The sequence below is a fragment of the Scophthalmus maximus genome, chromosome 3 (genome assembly GCF_022379125.1).
Source record: "Scophthalmus maximus strain ysfricsl-2021 chromosome 3, ASM2237912v1, whole genome shotgun sequence".
Classification (NCBI taxonomy): domain Eukaryota; kingdom Metazoa; phylum Chordata; class Actinopteri; order Pleuronectiformes; family Scophthalmidae; genus Scophthalmus; species Scophthalmus maximus.
The window spans coordinates 7,820,483-7,837,088 of record NC_061517.1 but is presented as its reverse complement, the minus strand read 5'-3'; the positions used below and the strand labels follow the sequence as shown (position 1 = coordinate 7,837,088).

The 16,606-nt window shown below is 43.7% G+C and overlaps 2 protein-coding genes across 7 annotated transcripts; both read left to right on the top strand.

Annotated features, from left to right (window-relative positions):
- Window positions 1–548: 548 nt before the first annotated feature.
- On the top strand, window positions 549–9,454 carry LOC118316747 (interleukin-17 receptor E). Of its 2 annotated transcripts, XM_047330861.1 has the most exons (18): window positions 549–695; window positions 746–918; window positions 1,083–1,098; window positions 1,764–1,874; window positions 2,015–2,103; window positions 2,208–2,291; window positions 2,382–2,484; window positions 3,523–3,671; window positions 3,781–3,849; window positions 3,941–4,007; window positions 5,497–5,678; window positions 5,760–5,807; window positions 5,894–5,939; window positions 6,048–6,199; window positions 6,283–6,351; window positions 6,454–6,505; window positions 6,643–6,750; window positions 6,970–9,454. In XM_047330861.1, the coding sequence occupies exons 2-18, from the start codon at window positions 841–843 to the stop codon at window positions 7,803–7,805; spliced, it is 2,259 nt and encodes a 752-aa protein (XP_047186817.1). In that variant the 5' UTR covers window positions 549–695; window positions 746–840; the 3' UTR covers window positions 7,806–9,454. The 2 variants fall into 2 exon arrangements, with proteins under 2 accessions (XP_047186817.1, XP_047186816.1); XM_047330860.1 differs by lacking the exons at window positions 549–695; window positions 746–918; window positions 1,083–1,098 and adding an exon at window positions 951–995.
- A 676-nt stretch (window positions 9,455–10,130) lies between these two features.
- wu:fl23c11 (interleukin-17 receptor C) lies at window positions 10,131–16,456 on the top strand. 5 transcript variants are annotated; one of them, XM_035644888.2, is made up of 16 exons: window positions 10,131–10,495; window positions 11,594–11,621; window positions 11,742–11,876; window positions 12,124–12,234; window positions 12,369–12,457; window positions 12,906–13,026; window positions 13,117–13,158; window positions 13,356–13,489; window positions 13,590–13,652; window positions 13,751–13,808; window positions 13,918–14,144; window positions 14,260–14,307; window positions 14,410–14,461; window positions 14,690–14,785; window positions 14,872–14,910; window positions 15,139–16,456. In XM_035644888.2, exons 1-16 carry the CDS (start codon window positions 10,280–10,282, stop codon window positions 16,008–16,010), a joined length of 2,331 nt encoding a protein of 776 aa, XP_035500781.2. In that variant the 5' UTR covers window positions 10,131–10,279; the 3' UTR covers window positions 16,011–16,456. The 5 variants fall into 5 exon arrangements, with proteins under 5 accessions (XP_035500781.2, XP_035500782.2, XP_035500780.2 ...); XM_035644887.2 differs by having other exon boundaries at window positions 10,137–10,495; window positions 12,121–12,234; XM_035644890.2 differs by having other exon boundaries at window positions 10,359–10,485; window positions 12,121–12,234.
- Window positions 16,457–16,606: the final 150 nt, after the last annotated feature.

The following is a 16,606-nucleotide window of genomic DNA, read 5'->3' as shown; positions in this document are numbered from 1 at the left end:
TTTTGCACATCAAGAATAATAAGTCGAGAATAAACTTGAAATTCCTAGATGAAGAATATATGAAACTACTGAAGTTGGTGCATTTGACTGCCTCCACAAAAAGGCCCTGTTCTCCTTCAGTATCAGTGTTATAGGTCATCGAAAAGGAAACTGTTCAGGAGGGGAAAGAACGATGGAAACAGGCACTGTCATATGTAAATGCACGTTTTAGGTGTCTGCATGATGATGGGGGATTGTTATCTTGCAATTTAAGGAAAGAAAAGAAAATGACACATATATTCTTATCGTGGTCCACTAGACTTATTTTTTCTTATTGTTGTGTCTGAGGGGGCGTCGTCTGACTCATCACCGAGAGCCGCTCGACTCAGCTGTCTGTCCTTCGATTTCTCCACCTGCTGCTGCCGCCTGAGACACCGGGGAGAGGCGGGGCTGAGGTGGCCGCGGTCACGCACAGCAGATGAATAGATAAAAAAAAGAGGAACAAACGACGTCACGTTTGACGGATTTTCTTTTTGCCCTGGGAACTTCAGAGGAGTCCGTCGACTGACGAGCCGCAGCCACAGCCCCCGGGACAGGAGGCTCCGCGCTCCTCACACGGGACGCGCGCAGAGTTTTGCGCTCGGAACAAGCGACATGGACCCGCGAGGGACCGACGGCTCGGGGGGGCGGACACTTCGTCCCCGGGGACGGTAAAGGGACCGACGGCTCGGGGGGGGCGGACACTTCGTCCCCGGGGACGGTAAAGGGACCGACGGCTCGGGGGGGGCGGACACTTCGTCCCCGGGGACGGTAAAGGGACCGACGGCCCGGGGACGGTGGAACCACGCGGACACGTCGAAGATGCGTCCTGGCACCGCGCTGGCGCTGATCTGCGCCCTGGTGTTTTCACCGCAGCTGGAATGTGCCACGACCTGTCAGGTGTGTTCACAGCCTGCAGCTGCAGAGCGACACATGGCTTATATGAGCGAAGCCTTTTGCCTTTTCTCTGTTTTAATGTAGGTCTATAGTGATTCACTACATTCATGCTGCTTAATGAATTTTGAAAATGTTTGTCTTCCGTGTGTCTTGTCTTTCTGCTGTAGAAGTCCCATCGTGATGGTGAGTTGTGTTCTCGTCACATTTTCAGTTCCGGACATGTGGAAACAACGTGTTAGTGGATTATTGCTCTTTTTTAAAACTTTTCTCCCAGTGCCAACAGTGGCCTACTTGCTTTTTAATAATATTTTGTTATGCGCCAAAAACTCTAGACTAAATTCTTTGTATGTGGAATCTACTTGGCAATAAACACAATTAGAGCCTGACCGATATTTCGGTTGGCCGATATTAGTCTTTCACAGACAAATCGGTATGTTTAGAGCCCGACTGATATTATAACCGATATGAGCCTTTAAATGTGCATTTATGTTTACATTTTAGGTCAAATGAATGTTTATTTTCTTAATTTAACTTCTGTTTCTTTCGTTGTATTTGTAATTTTTTTCAATTTACAGTTATTTATGATACATTTTTGGGTTAAACTAAAACATCTAGCCGCAATTACATTTCTTTGTCATGAAGGTTTGATAACGACATATAAGCATCATTGACAAATTTATATATATATATATATATATATATATATATATATTTCGGCCGAGGTAGCGGGATGCTTGTACTCCCTAATATCAATATCGGCATCCGCCCCAGAAAATCCATATGGGTCGGGCTCTAAACACATTCTCTTTGTGAGTTGCTGCATTAATGCCCCTCTCTCGTCTGTGCAGGTCGTGCCGAGGGACGCTGTCCTGTGGAGCTGACCCCTGCAGCTCCGTCCCTGCAGCCCGGGGACATGTACTCCGAATGTGTCGCTCTCCGTGTGTGGATCAGGGCTGATGGTACAGAGTCAAACCATTACTTCTCCCAGGAACAAAGTCCCACTTTGTTACCTCTTGCACACAAGACGACCCTCGGATCATTTCTTCATTCATTAGTTGAAGGTCAGACTTAAGTTTTGTGTCACGCTGTTTTCTTGCAGACTTCTGTAAGGCCGCGAAGATTGAAATTCTCTCACCGTATAAGGAGACAATTTGGCCGACCCTGAAGAAGAGGAGACACAAAAATAAGGTGGGTGTAGTTTGCACCTGCCACAGAAGCGTTGTGCAATGTATTAAATGTCACCTAGTTCATGGTGGTTCACAATGATATTGTCTCTGTTCGTTCTGTTGCAGTGTCTCAATGAAAGACATCCAGGTGAAAACAGAATCTGGTGCTACACACAGCAGATACAACAGAGCAATACCAGTTTTTCCTGGGTAAGATCAAGATGAGTTTTCCTGTTGCATCATCGAATTTTCTGAAGATCCGGTGATGACGATTGTGTGTTATATTTTTTGTTTTTACAGTGGGAGCTTGTATATGATTGTGTCAAGGCCGAAGCAGGAAGTGTTGTGTCTGTGTCCTACAACACAACATCATCAGGCTGCACTGACAGCTACACGGTGCCAGGTGAGGAACTTTCTGGTGTCAGGCCTCACGTTTGACCTCTTTGCGTTTCCAACCTTTTGATACCATATGTGCCCGGTCGTCACCCGAGACCCTCAGCGAGCGAACTTGCTCGCCACTCAAAGGGCGAGCTCTTTTCCCTCTTTTTAAATCTCTCTTAAAAACACATTTTCACTTTAAAACTTTTTCACCTTTTAACCAGCTTTAGATTTTTTTTGTTTCCCCTCTTGTTTGCCTTTGATTCTTTGTTTTTACCTGGTAATTGTGTTTTGAAAGGTGCTTAATAGATAAAGTTTATTATTATTATTATTTCCTTTTTGCCATGTTTTTTTTCACACATGCCTTTTCCATGGATCATAGATCAGCCTGTATACCATAAAGGCTTGTAGGAGCCTTGTGTGATATGTCGTCTCAGCTGTTTGAAAATTAAAAGAACATAAAGTGTCTTTATAATTAAAAATCATAGAACTAAGATGCTCCGTATAACTCTTGACTTTCAAGAGTTTTTTCTTACATTTTCTTCAGTTTCCGATAAAATAATAAATAGTTTTCTGTTCATCAATGGTTTTACTGCAAACAGGAACAACTGATGTACAGTACATTATTTTTTTAATGATACCAATGTGCCAAAATGTACAAATGTAGGACAAAAGTCATTTAAGTTGTTGCTAACATATGCCGTACTCAATCTATACTTTCTGTTTACATCCACCAGAGCCCTCAAAAAATGAAAACGGAATAATAAAATAATAATAATAATAATAACAAGATGGATTTATATGGCACCTTTCAAGGAACCACGGGCCGCTTAACAGAGTTTGAAAAATACATGAGTATCCCCCAAATCAAAGAAAGAAAAAATGATTTAGAATAATAGGAGTTTTAAAATCCATTTATCTTCAGCACCAAGGCTCAAATTTTTTTAATGTTTTTCAACTCACTCATCCAGGGTTTTCTTTTAACTTAACACATCTGTCTACTGTGACTGATCAGCAGTGACGCTCACGTCCTGAAGCTTCTCTTTGTCTGTGCGTGACCTAGATCCTGTACCAGAGTTCGATCTGTCTGTGAATCGCTCGTCGAAATCCATCACTGTAACCGTGGAGCTGGGAGAGAAGGTGCACACCAGATGGTGTTACCGACGAAATGCAGAGGCGTGCATGGACGGGTCAGCCTCCCCCCAACTCACTGTGAGTATCAGTGGCATAGTTCATCTGCAAATCTATCTACATTCGTTTGTGCACAATTAAGATATGATCTAATATTGTTGTTTTTCCAATGTTTGTATGTCCTTTTCAGATTGATCCATCTCAGTCTCGATTGGCTGTTCTTAACATCCCTTACATGCTGCCCTGTGTGTGCATACAGGTACTTTGAGCTCCATATTAAAAAAAAGATATATCGTTTTTGTTGAATCAGTCTGTTTTCAGTCCTGTACACGTCTTGTTTCTATTCACAGGTATATTACACTTTCAGAGATGCCTGTCGAGATAATAAGTGTCCCCTTCAAAAGGAAGGACTCACAGGTGAGTGTTGACAACAGTTACACCTCGTAGGGAGTTGTCAATTTGATATTTTAACACAATTTTTTGATTGATAATTGAGAAGGTTTGTGTTATGATTCAGATATTCAAAACAATCTGTTGGGTGACGCATCACAGTCTTTCACAAGATCAGATAACAAAAGCCCGCGTCCTTTTGTGTGTACAGTTTATGTTTCCATTCATCAGTTATCTATACCGCTTAAGGTTGCTGGGAGCTGGAACCAACATGTTTGTATGGATTTAAAAATAGGACTAGTGTATTCTGCAGTGTGTGGAGTGTCTTCCTGCAGAGGAGTCCGATGGAATCAGTGGCCACAATTTAACACATCTTATCTTATAACCTCTGAGGATGTGAAGGGAGTTTTCAACATTTGAGACATTTTTAGAAAATACAGGAAATGACCAGGAAGTAGCTTTTACCTCAGTGACCTGATTCTTGAATCAAGAGCAAGTTCAAATGTTTATAGCTTGTCTATGATAAACTACCACACAAACTATGCTATCCTTTCCCATTACTACATTTTCAAAAACACCCATGAAAGAGCACACAGCCAAGAAAAGGTGTTGGATTACATAAAATTGTATTTGGTTAAAAAAAACAAAAGGCAAGGAGAATAATTACAGCAGAAGAACTGACTCACTTCTGTTATGTGAAATTTCAGCACAAATGATTCAGCAAGATTCCACCATCAGTTTGTTTAGGAAATTATGTAAGTAAATAATCTTTTAATTGCTCTCAGGCAGTTTACAAAATAATATACAGTATTAACCAAGTACAAAGTGGTATGTCTTTGGTTAGAATATGAGTCAAAGTGAAGGTAACGTTGTGGCGCATAAATAATAAAATAATGAAAACCTCAGTGGTGACTGAGTCAAAGAATTTCCCATCTCAATTCCATTCACCAGGATTGTACTTGGATGGCAGGTAAAGTTTCAGAGACAAATATCTCCAAACTTCTATTCACTGTTTTTTAATTGACAATTGAGAGAGTTTGTGTTATAATCCAGATATGGATGTTCCCTTTCATCTCTTGGGTGACGCATCACAGTCTTTCACAAGATCAGAGAACAAAAGCCCTGTCCCCATGTACGCACATACATATACGTGTATACAGTGTTTACCCACGTACACACAGTGGTATGGCTTTGGTTCGAACATGAGTCAAAGGGAACTTTGTGGCGCATATATAATATAATAAAAATACATTTGAAAACCTCAGCCAGGTAAAGTTTAAGACACAAATATCTCCAAACTTCAGCACATACTTTTTTTTTGGCTGCATGTTTTGACACGATTATCTTTGTAAACTGGTGGAACCGACATTTCACTAATCTGTTACTATGATACAGTAAACTGTTTATTCAATTGTTAGGCAAATTAAATCTAGCAAGTTTCCCCACAGCTGCATGTGCTGTATAACCATTATTGCCGTAGTGTTGTTTAACGTTTGCGTCCACGTGGCCTCCGCAGATATCGAAGATGTCTGGCGCTCCTCCGAAGTCACACTGTACGAGTCGGCTGTGAAGTGGAGCTCGGTGTGTCCCGCCAGCGGCATGAATATCTCCGCCCTCCTCTGCTGGAAGCAACGCGAACACCTCTGCATCCCTGTAGTCGCCTCCACACTGGAGAAGATGGAGGATGGACCCAACCTGGTGAGTTTTGGCAGTTTGACTGTTGGTGGTGATAGATTCCTAATAGAAACTAACGGAGCTTCCACTGTGTCTCCCCGGCAGAAATTCAACACATCCACAGTGGACAAACACCCTAAGATGTGTGTGCAGGTGAGAATCAGCTGCGTGTGTTGACATGTGTTCATTTGTTTACCTTTTAGTTGAAGATTCACATTATTTGTGTTTCATTTGTGCAGTTTTCTCTACAAGGCAGCCATAATATATCGTGTCCCTTCCAGGCTGGTGAGTCAAACAGGACTTTTAATTTTTTTGTGCATATAGCTGTGACAATTCTCAGTTTATCAGACCGTTTCTCTCTCTTGATGCTCCCTCTCTCCTTGTTCTTTACAGATATGACTTCATGGGAGGTGCATATTGGATCAGGGAGGCAGAGGGTGTTCGTATATCTCACCTCTTTTGCACCGGCCACGTTCTCGATTCAGCTTTGTGTCGTTAACAAGATGGGATGTGAAGCCATAGGCCCAGTCCACACAATAAGAATGGTAAGAATGGGTATATGTTTGTTGTGAAAGAGAGAGAGAGAAATGGGGATTACATGCATGTGCCTCCTCTTATTCATTGTCAGGAGAGGAAAACTGCAGAGACGAGGATGAATGTGCCTCCCCACTACCTGGTTCAGAGGCCCTGTGTGCAGGTGACGTACAGGCTGCAACTTGTACGAGACTGAGACTGTTTGTGAACGTTGTGCATCACCTTTTGATTTTTATCTCACCCTTTCAATCTGTTTCTCCTGCAGGTGTGGCAGTCAGATCCTGCTCTTAAAGGAAGAAGGATCCTGTGCCCGGACTGTAAGTGTACTCAAGTAACACGCACGCACGCACACACACACCAGCACATTATTCTATCCCATCATGCATGGAATCAGGCCTGCACACACGTCTCCCACTAAGTAAATAGACCCACTGCGGTTTCTGTTCTTCCACAGATGCACACAACAGATGTGGCATGTATGCGATGGCAGCTTTGATACTTGTGGTTTTCATTGCGTTACTGGGAATTTTCCTCCACCATCTCACCCGGAGTGGAGCTGCAGGTTAGTTCAGTGTGCATTAAATAAAAGGTCAAAGCTCTGGTTTCGTTTCAGTCGAATCGCCATTGTTTGTGTCCCTGAGTGCTTATGTGGCTCCATCCTCAGATGAGAAATCATTTGACTTTATTGGATTTCTTTTATTGATGTTCTCCTGCTGGTAATGAATTGAAATTCAGCTCCTTGTCTTTTCCCCCCCTCCTCTGTCTTTTCCCATATCTCCAGGCTGGCTCTGGATCCAGAAGCCAGTGTTGCTGGTGTTCTCATCCGAGCAGTCGGCCCATGTTTCTGCTGCGTGTGCACTGGCCTCATTTCTGCAGGGGGAGCTCAATGCAACCGTGCACATGGCTCTGTGGGCCCAGAGCTCACAGAAGCAAACCGGGGCCAGGACTGGGGTGGCAGACCTGGGCCCTCTTCCCTGGCTGTATGGGCAGTGGGAAAACATCCGTAAGGCTCAAGGAAAAGTGCTGATAATCTGGAGCCCAGAAGCCAAGACGACCTATGAGAAATGGGAGGAGAGGGAAACGCTGGATAAGAATGAGCGAAAGAAGGAAGATGACGGCAAAAATCAGGATGTGGAAGAGGATTATAAACTAAATGGAAAAAGACTGGCAAAATGTAAGAAAGCCAAAGCTGCAGGAAAGGAAGAATGTGTCAGACTATGTGATGATGAGGACTGGTACCAGCAGACGGAGCCATCTTCTGTGATAGCACCAATTTTTGCAGGTGCTCTGGCCCTCCTGCAGGGGTCGCTGCAGCAGTGCAGAGGTCAAGAAGTCGCCATTGTCTATTTCCAGGGCCTTGGCCACAGCAGGGACGTGCCGAAGGCCCTCCGAGGGGTCCCTCGGTACTGCTTACCGCAGGATTTCAGTGGCTTGATACAGGAGCTGGGAGGAATGAGAAGAGGGACAACGAGTGGTAGGTTGAAGGTTCTCTGTTGGCCCAGACTCCTGTCCAAAGTGCAGTCGATATGGCTGGCACAGCAGCTCGCCCTCAGACTACAGACACTGCTGCCTCAGACACAAGGAAAGAAAACGCAAGGGCTGAGTGTCACATCGTGAAAGTAAAAAGATGTCGAATGAAGACACCGCGTCGGCTCAAGTTGTCCAGAAACTGTCCGAAAGCGAGAGCGTCTTCGCGGGTCAGCGTGGAGAGCGGAGAGGCTTCACTCTCGAGTGTCGCATGTCTTACGAAGGGGCAGACTGTTGTTCTGCTGGTAACGTGATATGTTCATGAGAAACAGGATCTGCCGTTCCATTGTGAGCGTCTCAGAGACAGTCACTCGGCCACAACCGTTCATTACTTGACAGCACATCATGACAAAAAAACACAAGGATGTTGAGCCAAAGTTGTCCCAGGATTTCCAGTGACTTGAGCTGAGGAGTGCTTAGAGCTCTACATCTTTTTACGTACTTGTACATACCTTTAACAAGTCTGCTACCTTTGCATTTAGTGGGATTCATTGGAGACTCTGTTTTTCTGCAGCCCTGTAACTAAATATTGTGCACATACTACCTCCCTATATGTGAGAGTGTAAATCAGACCCTCTGCACCTCGTCGTTCAAAAAACATTATTAAAACATGGAGGGAGAAAAAAGACGTGGCCGTCTGCCCCAAAGAGAGAGAGAGAGAAAACCCAGCGTGATTCAAATGTTTTTCATCTGCAAATATACTGTACAGACGTTACCTCAAAATCTCGGAGCATTAGAGCTGGAAACCATGACTAGGGGGACTTTCACAGATCTTATTTAATTCTTAGGGATTCAATTTCATTGCAGTTCAACTGTAAACTTTGTGCAAAGCGAACATCAGACGGCGAACCCGGATCTTTGCAGAATCTACTCTAAAATATAAGTTCAGCAAAATCTCTCCTCAGACTTTGGTTTTTATTTCTTTTTCAGGAAATTCTTTTGAGATATTTACAGTCTTGGTATTATACATTTTTTGTATGGCATATATATATATACATATATAAAAACATCTGAAGTGACAGAGCTGCTTGACAGCATTAATCCGGAAGTACATTGTTACTTACAGTAGAATTTTTGTTGTGATTGATCTGATGTGACGCTGAGCTCACCTGCAGACATTTCCTACTTTTACAGAACTCCCATACATGATGTCGATGAAATGACAATAGGGCATATTAATACAAAGCTACAGTTATAAAATGGGAAGGAAAAAAAAGATTTTAAGCAGCTAATGCAGTCAGTTTGATTTAAGGAAGTCTCTATAAACTAGGTCAGTTTTTTTCACATAGTTTCACACTGTAAAAATAAAGAGTGGGAGAGTTTGTTCCATGGTCTTATGGTCACAGTGGAAACGCAGCAAAATGCTGCATTCAGTCGGAAAGACCCCAGAGAATTGGCATCTTTCCGACTGTACACTAATGCACCGCAGGCACACAGCGAGCACAGGTTCCAGCTATGCAAGTGTTCAGATTATAAGAGTGGATTTAACTGACCTGTTCCCGTTGGGAGGAGATTAATGATTAACCTGAAGCACAGAGTTAATGGGGCAAAGTTGAAGATAAAGAGTCACTGATTAAATTCCTGCAACAGCAGGTAAATTGTTGATTGTTGATCGTCATGTGCGGTTGAGCAATACATCAAGTTCCTCCTGGCCCATGTTGTCATTTTACTTTGACAGACATTCTCAACAACATGATTTTTTCTCCCATAGATGAATAAAAAGATTTTGACGCAACTTCCATTTTTTTATCTGTTCCTGTTTTGTTTTTCGTTACAGGTATCCAACCAGTCTGCATTGCTTTGGAAAATGGAGCACATATCAATGTTTCCTGGCTGATTTGTGGCCGTTTTGTGACATGTTCCCCACCCGATATCCTAGGGAATGATTCATGGATTTGAAAAATGAATCAGGCATATATCTGTGGGTATTTGGTGGAGCTCGATTGAATTTAATAGGACCGTCGGAATGTGCTCTACTGAGAACCATTCTGCTTTTCACATAGTAGCTTTAATAAAAATCTCATTTTGGATAATCTATGTGGTTTATGACCTACATTTGACTGTATAATGATCTGGATGTTTGAAGGTGTTTCTGACCTCATAGTGGCATGTTGTCAGTCAATGTTGTTGGAGGACCCTATTCAAACTGTTAGGGTTTGTATATCTTGTACGACACCTGATGTTAATGCATTCAATAACGTGATCACACTGGGGAATCTGGTGTGTATGAAACTCTCAAATTGCAACTTATAAAACATCATTTTTTATCTCAACTGAAATTGTTGGAGCGACTTTCTGTTAACGCCACAGCATTAGAGAAAAGGAGCTCTATGTGTGATGATGAACTGGGAGGTATTGCCCCTCAACACATCATTAAGAACACCATGCCCCCCCCCCCATCTCTTGTTTACGATTGGATTGTGTGTCATGGTCTTGATGACGTGGAATGATCCGTTCACCTGGCAAGAAAGACTGGCAGAACTCCAGCGGGCAGGAGCTACACGCCCACCTCCTGAGCTGTCAATCATTGGCAGGAGCCGCAGTGTGGTGGAGCTCGTCCTGTGATGCTGACGGCGCGCGGCGCGCCGGAGTCGAGGGTCGCGGGCTCCAGCCTCGGTCTGTCCGTGGGACGGACGGCTCCCACGATGCTCCGGGCTCCATGTCTCCTCCTCCTCCTCCTCCTCCTCCTCCTCTTCCTCCTGCTGCGCTCCGGACTGTCCGAGCGGGCGCGCGCGCTGGAGAGGATCGACCAGGACGCGCCTGAACTCAGGTGCGGCGAGGTAACGAGTCACCGTGATAACCCTCATCTTTCTGCATCATTCAAGGGAAGAAGTCGTAAGAACCGCGGAGCCAGTAACTTCTTCTGTTTTGGCTCACATTATAAACACTAATGTCATTGAGGTTATGTAGAAGACCATCACCTGTTCCATAACGAGACATTCATGATCCAGCAGCCAAACGAAACCCTGCTCCAGCTCGTGACTCAGGTCACTGACTGGGACTGAGTGTCACCACCATTCTGTCTTATTGTTAATCTAGTGGGTTCATACAACAACAGGTATGTGCAGGGCTCAGGTTCGGGGCCGGACCAGGAGGATCAGAGAGGGGAAGAAGAAAGGGAGAGAGATCAGAGTTTAATGCCCATTACTTATTTACCATGGAGCCGCAGCAGAACACTTCACTCCCCTGCTCAATTTTCCGAGGAGGGCATGTTGTAATGTGAATTTGGTTTCAGAGAGGGAAAACATGACCCAAACAAAGACTAAACCATACTGCCCCCATTAAGGTAACTTTAGATCATTCCTTTGTTTTTTAAGGACAACACAGATGAATTCATATTATTATTATTATTATACAAACGTTCTTTTTAATCCGCAGTCGATCACCAGGTGAATGTTGCCGGATAGAATGAAAGAAAGAGACAACGACGTGCAAAAGGCTTTCAGAACAACACTTAACGACAAGTCCTCCATAGAAGCCATCACAGAACACACACACACACACACACACACACACACACACGTGACTGTATGTTGGTATACATAACTACACTTGAATGTAAATGTCTTTTTGGTGTCTCTTTCCAACACTTGCCAGCATTTTTTGATCCCATGTCCATTGTGCAGTGCGCCTGTGTGCAGGGATTATCTGCATTAGTTATTTTTCCTTTTTTATATAAACTGAAATCAAATTAAAATTCATGGAAGTCTGTAAATAACCGTTCAACCCCCTGATCTTAACTTTTCCTGGAGGTAGATTAACTTTTGTGCATGATCTGAATTCTTCCTTTACCACTGTATCAGTGAGGTGTGTTTCACGTTGGGTGAGGGGACCCAGTTGTTTTGCCCACTCCTCATCGTCATCTTGTCTTTGTTTAGGGTTTGACAGACTGCCACATGAGCTCAGGTAACAACACGGGTGCATCTGGTGTCATGGTAATAACCCCACACTAGAGTCGACCTGCAGTTTGTCTAAAGCAGAACCACGTCTCTCTCTCTCTCTCTCTCTCTTTCTCTCTCTCCACAGTCTCTCCATACTCCGCTGTCCTGCCTGATCCTAACGATGCAGTGGACGTCACACGCGTGCAGCTCCAAGTGATGCTGTGCTGTTCGGCCTCACGAGACTGTGAGCCTTGCCTGCGAATCGTCATCACTGTCAAACGTAACTTTCCTCATGCATCTCGTGTCTTTGATTTTGTTCATCTTGGATCTGAAATCCTTAATATTTCTTGCCATCATTTGTCCAAATGTTGTTGCTGCTGCTGTCGTTACCGTCAAATCCTTTTTCTCGAGCAGCCGTTTCCTGAGTTCTCATCATCGACATGTCAACTAGTTTGTCGCAGTCTAAAAGAATTAAGTTCTCTGCTGTCGTATTCACTGACCGTGCTTACATTGCACATGTACAGCAGCTGCAGAACAGGTTCCCGAGGAGTCAGGTGAACACACTGATGAAGAGGAGTTATTTGGCATGAATCAGAAGGAACAGGGAAGTGGTGAGAATGTGCTCCCTGAACCACAAGGTATAAAACTCCACCCAAAACACACACACAAAGTCACACTCCTTCTTTTTCTTTTCTATGAATTGCTTTGAATTATATTTATTTGAATACTAATAAGTCAATTACTCTTCTTCTCCCTTCACTTCGTGTTGCAGCTTTGGTGAAAGTGTATCTCAGCTCCCCAGGCAGCAGTGAAATTTGGAGGACACTCCAGTTCCAAACTTCTCAACAGCCCTCCCATATGGTGGGTAATAATAATAAAATAATAATAATAATAATAATAATAAAACGTTTTTTCTACAGCACTTATTTTATCAAGGTTAAAAATGGCTTTACAGCACAAATATTGGGCGCGTGTGAATGAATTACATCATGTAGTTGTTGTTCCTGTTGTTGATTAGTGGTAAATATACAAGAAAAATGTTTTGGTACTACTGTGTTACATTTCATGTTATTGTATACTTGAACTCCTTTACATTTCAGAGGGAAATGTTGTTGTGTGAAAATGTAGTTACTATGCAGATTAAGATTTTAAATTAGAACATATAAATCCAGCCAACAGTTGAGGACCGTTTTTTTCTCTCGTTTTTTTTTATTGAATTGAACAAGGACCCATTTCAGGGAACAGTCTTTTAGTGTGTTTATCTTATTCTGTGTTTACTGAGTGAAAATGCAAATGTACATGTTTCCAGCGAATGCAGCTGTCGTTGACAGCGGCAGTGGCGTTTGACAGTCCTGTTGTGGTTCATGTCTACGCACATTCAAAGGGAACAGGCAACATCCAAAACATCACAGTCCCATCTTTAGAAGAAGGTGAGAATAGTCGCTGCAATGTAAGCAAAGTCAACGCTGAGTCGCAGAGTAATGTCAATGATCATATACGCCTCAATCTCCATCTTTCAGTTTGCTCCACGGACCTAGAGGGCACTGTAAAGGAATGTGACGGTAAGCGATGCTGTGAAATTCTCTTCTAGGGGTGCTCTGCTTCCACCTGTGGTTTTTGTTATCTAGCATGTATTGTTCTCACGCTGAGGAGCCTGCACAAGGCATTTTGCGAGTGAAAACAGTTGTACATTTGTGTATAGTGTGACACCTGGACAGCTCAGTCATAATTCATGATGGCTGACATGTCTCTGTCTCAGCTCCCAGACTCCGAGCTGAGACTGATCACAGGAACAACCTGGTCCTCATCCAGCTGGAAAACACTGAAGCCAGACGAGACGATCTCATGTATCAGATGATGTGGAATGAAATACCCGGAGAGATTCTTGCATGGGTCAGTCGGTGATGAATTATCCACACGATGCAATCATATCAGTCTGTCAGTCGAATATCAATATTGATGGTGTCTGTACATATGTGTTCAACCTTTGCAGCCCAAAGGCAAGAGAGAAATTGTGATATCTTCAAACTTTGTTGCATCATGTCTATGCTTCCAGGTAGCTCACATGTTAATTGTGATAAACAATAAATAACAACAATTTTTTTTTAAATTTTATTTCAAAATAATACCATAAATAAAAACTGTTGTTTTCAGGTGTGGCGGAAGGGAAAAGCACTTCGAAGAGAATTCTGTCCGTTCAAAAACCAACGAGGTAAAGGAGGTCAACCTCAGATCTACACACATTTGCATAGCATATGATTGTATAGCCTCACAAAACAGCAATGTTTTTATTTTGTCTATTCATTAATCTTTCTTTTCAGAGGTACTTGAAAGAATGCAGCACAATGTGTCCGTGTCCATGGTGGAGATGCAGCTGAGGGAGGGCGGCACAGGGCTGAGCTGGAATGTGGGCGCCCCCTGTAGACTGGAGGCAGAGGTGCGGCTGTGCAAGAGAGACCCTGCAGGAGGCCCGTGTGAGGAGGTGAGGGGCTCCAGACAGCGACTCCACAACCACGCAGGCTGGCGTGCAACACGCAATGGACACTGGGTAAATCAGGAAAATGTCGCATGATCTCAAATGTAATGGTTCTGTTGGATCTCACCTTTGACACATCAGGATTAAATGATGAATCTTCTCTTTTAATCATTCATTAACTTTACAGAATACAGGAGAGTTCAACGTGTCGTCACACCCTCTGCTTTGCGTTCAGGTGATACTTGGCTTAGTATCTATTACATATATGATATTTTTTGACATCACTACTTCCTACAGTTCATACTGTACTACCATTAACTCCTTTACTCGTTTTTAGATAAAGATACATGGGATGGAGTCATACCTTGAGCCCCAGTGTCCATTTGCTAGTAAGACTATTAATTATTGTTCGGACCCAGATAAAGTGACTTTAATGTTTAACTCTTATCAGCTAAAACAAGCCACACTTTGTTCATTGTTATTTGGCAAATATGATATTAGACATCGGTGGTTTGCACTGTAGACTTCCAGTGATTGAAATCCTCAGGGGAGCCTGTGAAACTTCTTGAACTTGCTCTAGAAAGACTGTGCTTCATATATTTTATTGATTTTTCCAGAATCTCGATGGCGATGGAGCCTGCCACTCCTCATTGGATTATTGCTGATGTGTTTGGCCATACTAGGAGCCTATTTTGTACAAGGGGTTCTGAAAGGTCAGTTATGTATTTGTAGGTCATTAAATGTTAATAGCACCTCAGCAAAACACCGCAATGTGTGGTCTGTATTTTTTCTACGTTAGGCTTCGTATGGCGATGGTTGAAAGAAGACGATGTTAAAGGTCTGTGCAAGCCTGACATCCATTTCAGAATGGGCAGACACTATTTCCTACATCCCCTTTTATACTGTTAATATTAATGTTCTTGTGTTTGAAGTATTACTACTGCCACCGTCAGCAGCAAGTGTTGAGCCCTGTTTTGTTTTTTAATGCTAATAGAGTGGTATCACATTTCTCATCTAACACATTCTCAAAATGTGCATCAATGATTTTAATCTCCCTCTGTATCAGGTGCAGTGGGCGGTGGTCATGTGGTGTTGCTGTACCCGGCTGACGACAACCAGACTTTGCCAGGGCTGATGTGTCACCTGGGCTCGTCCCTCCAGGCCCTGGGCTTCAGTGTGTCTCTGGACCTGTGGAGCCAGGCTGAGCTCAGCGTCCTGGGCCCCGTGCCTTGGCTCCATTCAAGACTGGACCGACTCAAAAGGCAGGGGGGCAAAGTGGTGTTAGTCCTGACCCAGGCCGCCTGGATGAGGGCCGAAGAATGGGGAGCTCAGAGCTGGGAGAGAAACACTCCCAGGAACGGGACTAGACACAGGGAGGAAGAGGAGGCAGGAAGACGCTTCCCTGCTTCTTCTCCCTGTGTAGACGTTTTTAGTGCGTCATTGAGCTGCATACTAGGAGACTATTTACAGGGCCGCGCTGGTGAGCGGTTCATGTTGGTGCAGTTTGAATCACTTCCACCAGAGTCTCAAGGCGGTTTCTGGCCGCTGCCAGAACTCTTTCGTGGCCTTCATGTCTACAGCCTCCCCTCCCAGAGCCTGGGTTTTCTGACGGAGCTGGCCGGAGCTCAGCAAATGGCCACTGCATCAGCCAGACGGAAGAGGGCAGGGGGGCTCAGGGTGGCATCCCGAGCTCTGGCAAGAGGGCTGTCGGGGTTCCCAGCAGGGACAACAATATTACACTTTACAGGAGTGTCCCAGAGTTGTGTTGGGGTCGGTGTAGAAGAGTCTGGGGAAACGGTGCCGTTGCAGCCGTGTCTTATCACGCCTCCCGTCAGCACGGACACAAGCCCCAGGGTGAAATGGAACGGGTTTGACAGCAGGAGAGGACAACCCATGACCAAGCCTCAGTTTTCGGATGAGCAGTTTGAAATGACTTGAAAGGACCTGACGTAATACTCTGGGAGATGCTCATGAAAATCATTATTAGTTTTGAGCTTTTGCGTTTGCCGAAACTAAACACTTTGGGTCGCGTAGCTGTTGCAGTTGTTGCTGTTGTTTGGCGGCAAAAACAAACATTATTCAAATAAACGCTGGGCTGTTCTGGCTTCATCTGTTGCTTCTCCACAGAAATTGAAGTGCACAACGTTAAATCCAAACACTAAGAAAATAAACAGAAAAATAATACATAGATTAAATACAAAGGGGCCTGTGGTGAATATATTTCAAAGACACCTCACTGCTTTTCAGTCTTTAACCATCGTGTGTGTTTATTAACTAGTATCTGACACTCTTTGTACATGTAGAGTATATTAACTGGCTTTGTCCAGGAGGCAGGATTTTGATACTCATCAAGTGGGATTGATTAAATTATTTCTTGAATATTGGAATGTCTCTTCTGACTATACAAAACAATTATTGTGGTCTTTTTTCTGATTTATTCGTGTTTTTAAGAAAGATGCGTTGTCTTTTTTTTTTGCGTTGTACACTTTCGGTGTGTTTTGTACCTCGGGGCCACCGTACTACACCTCACTGTA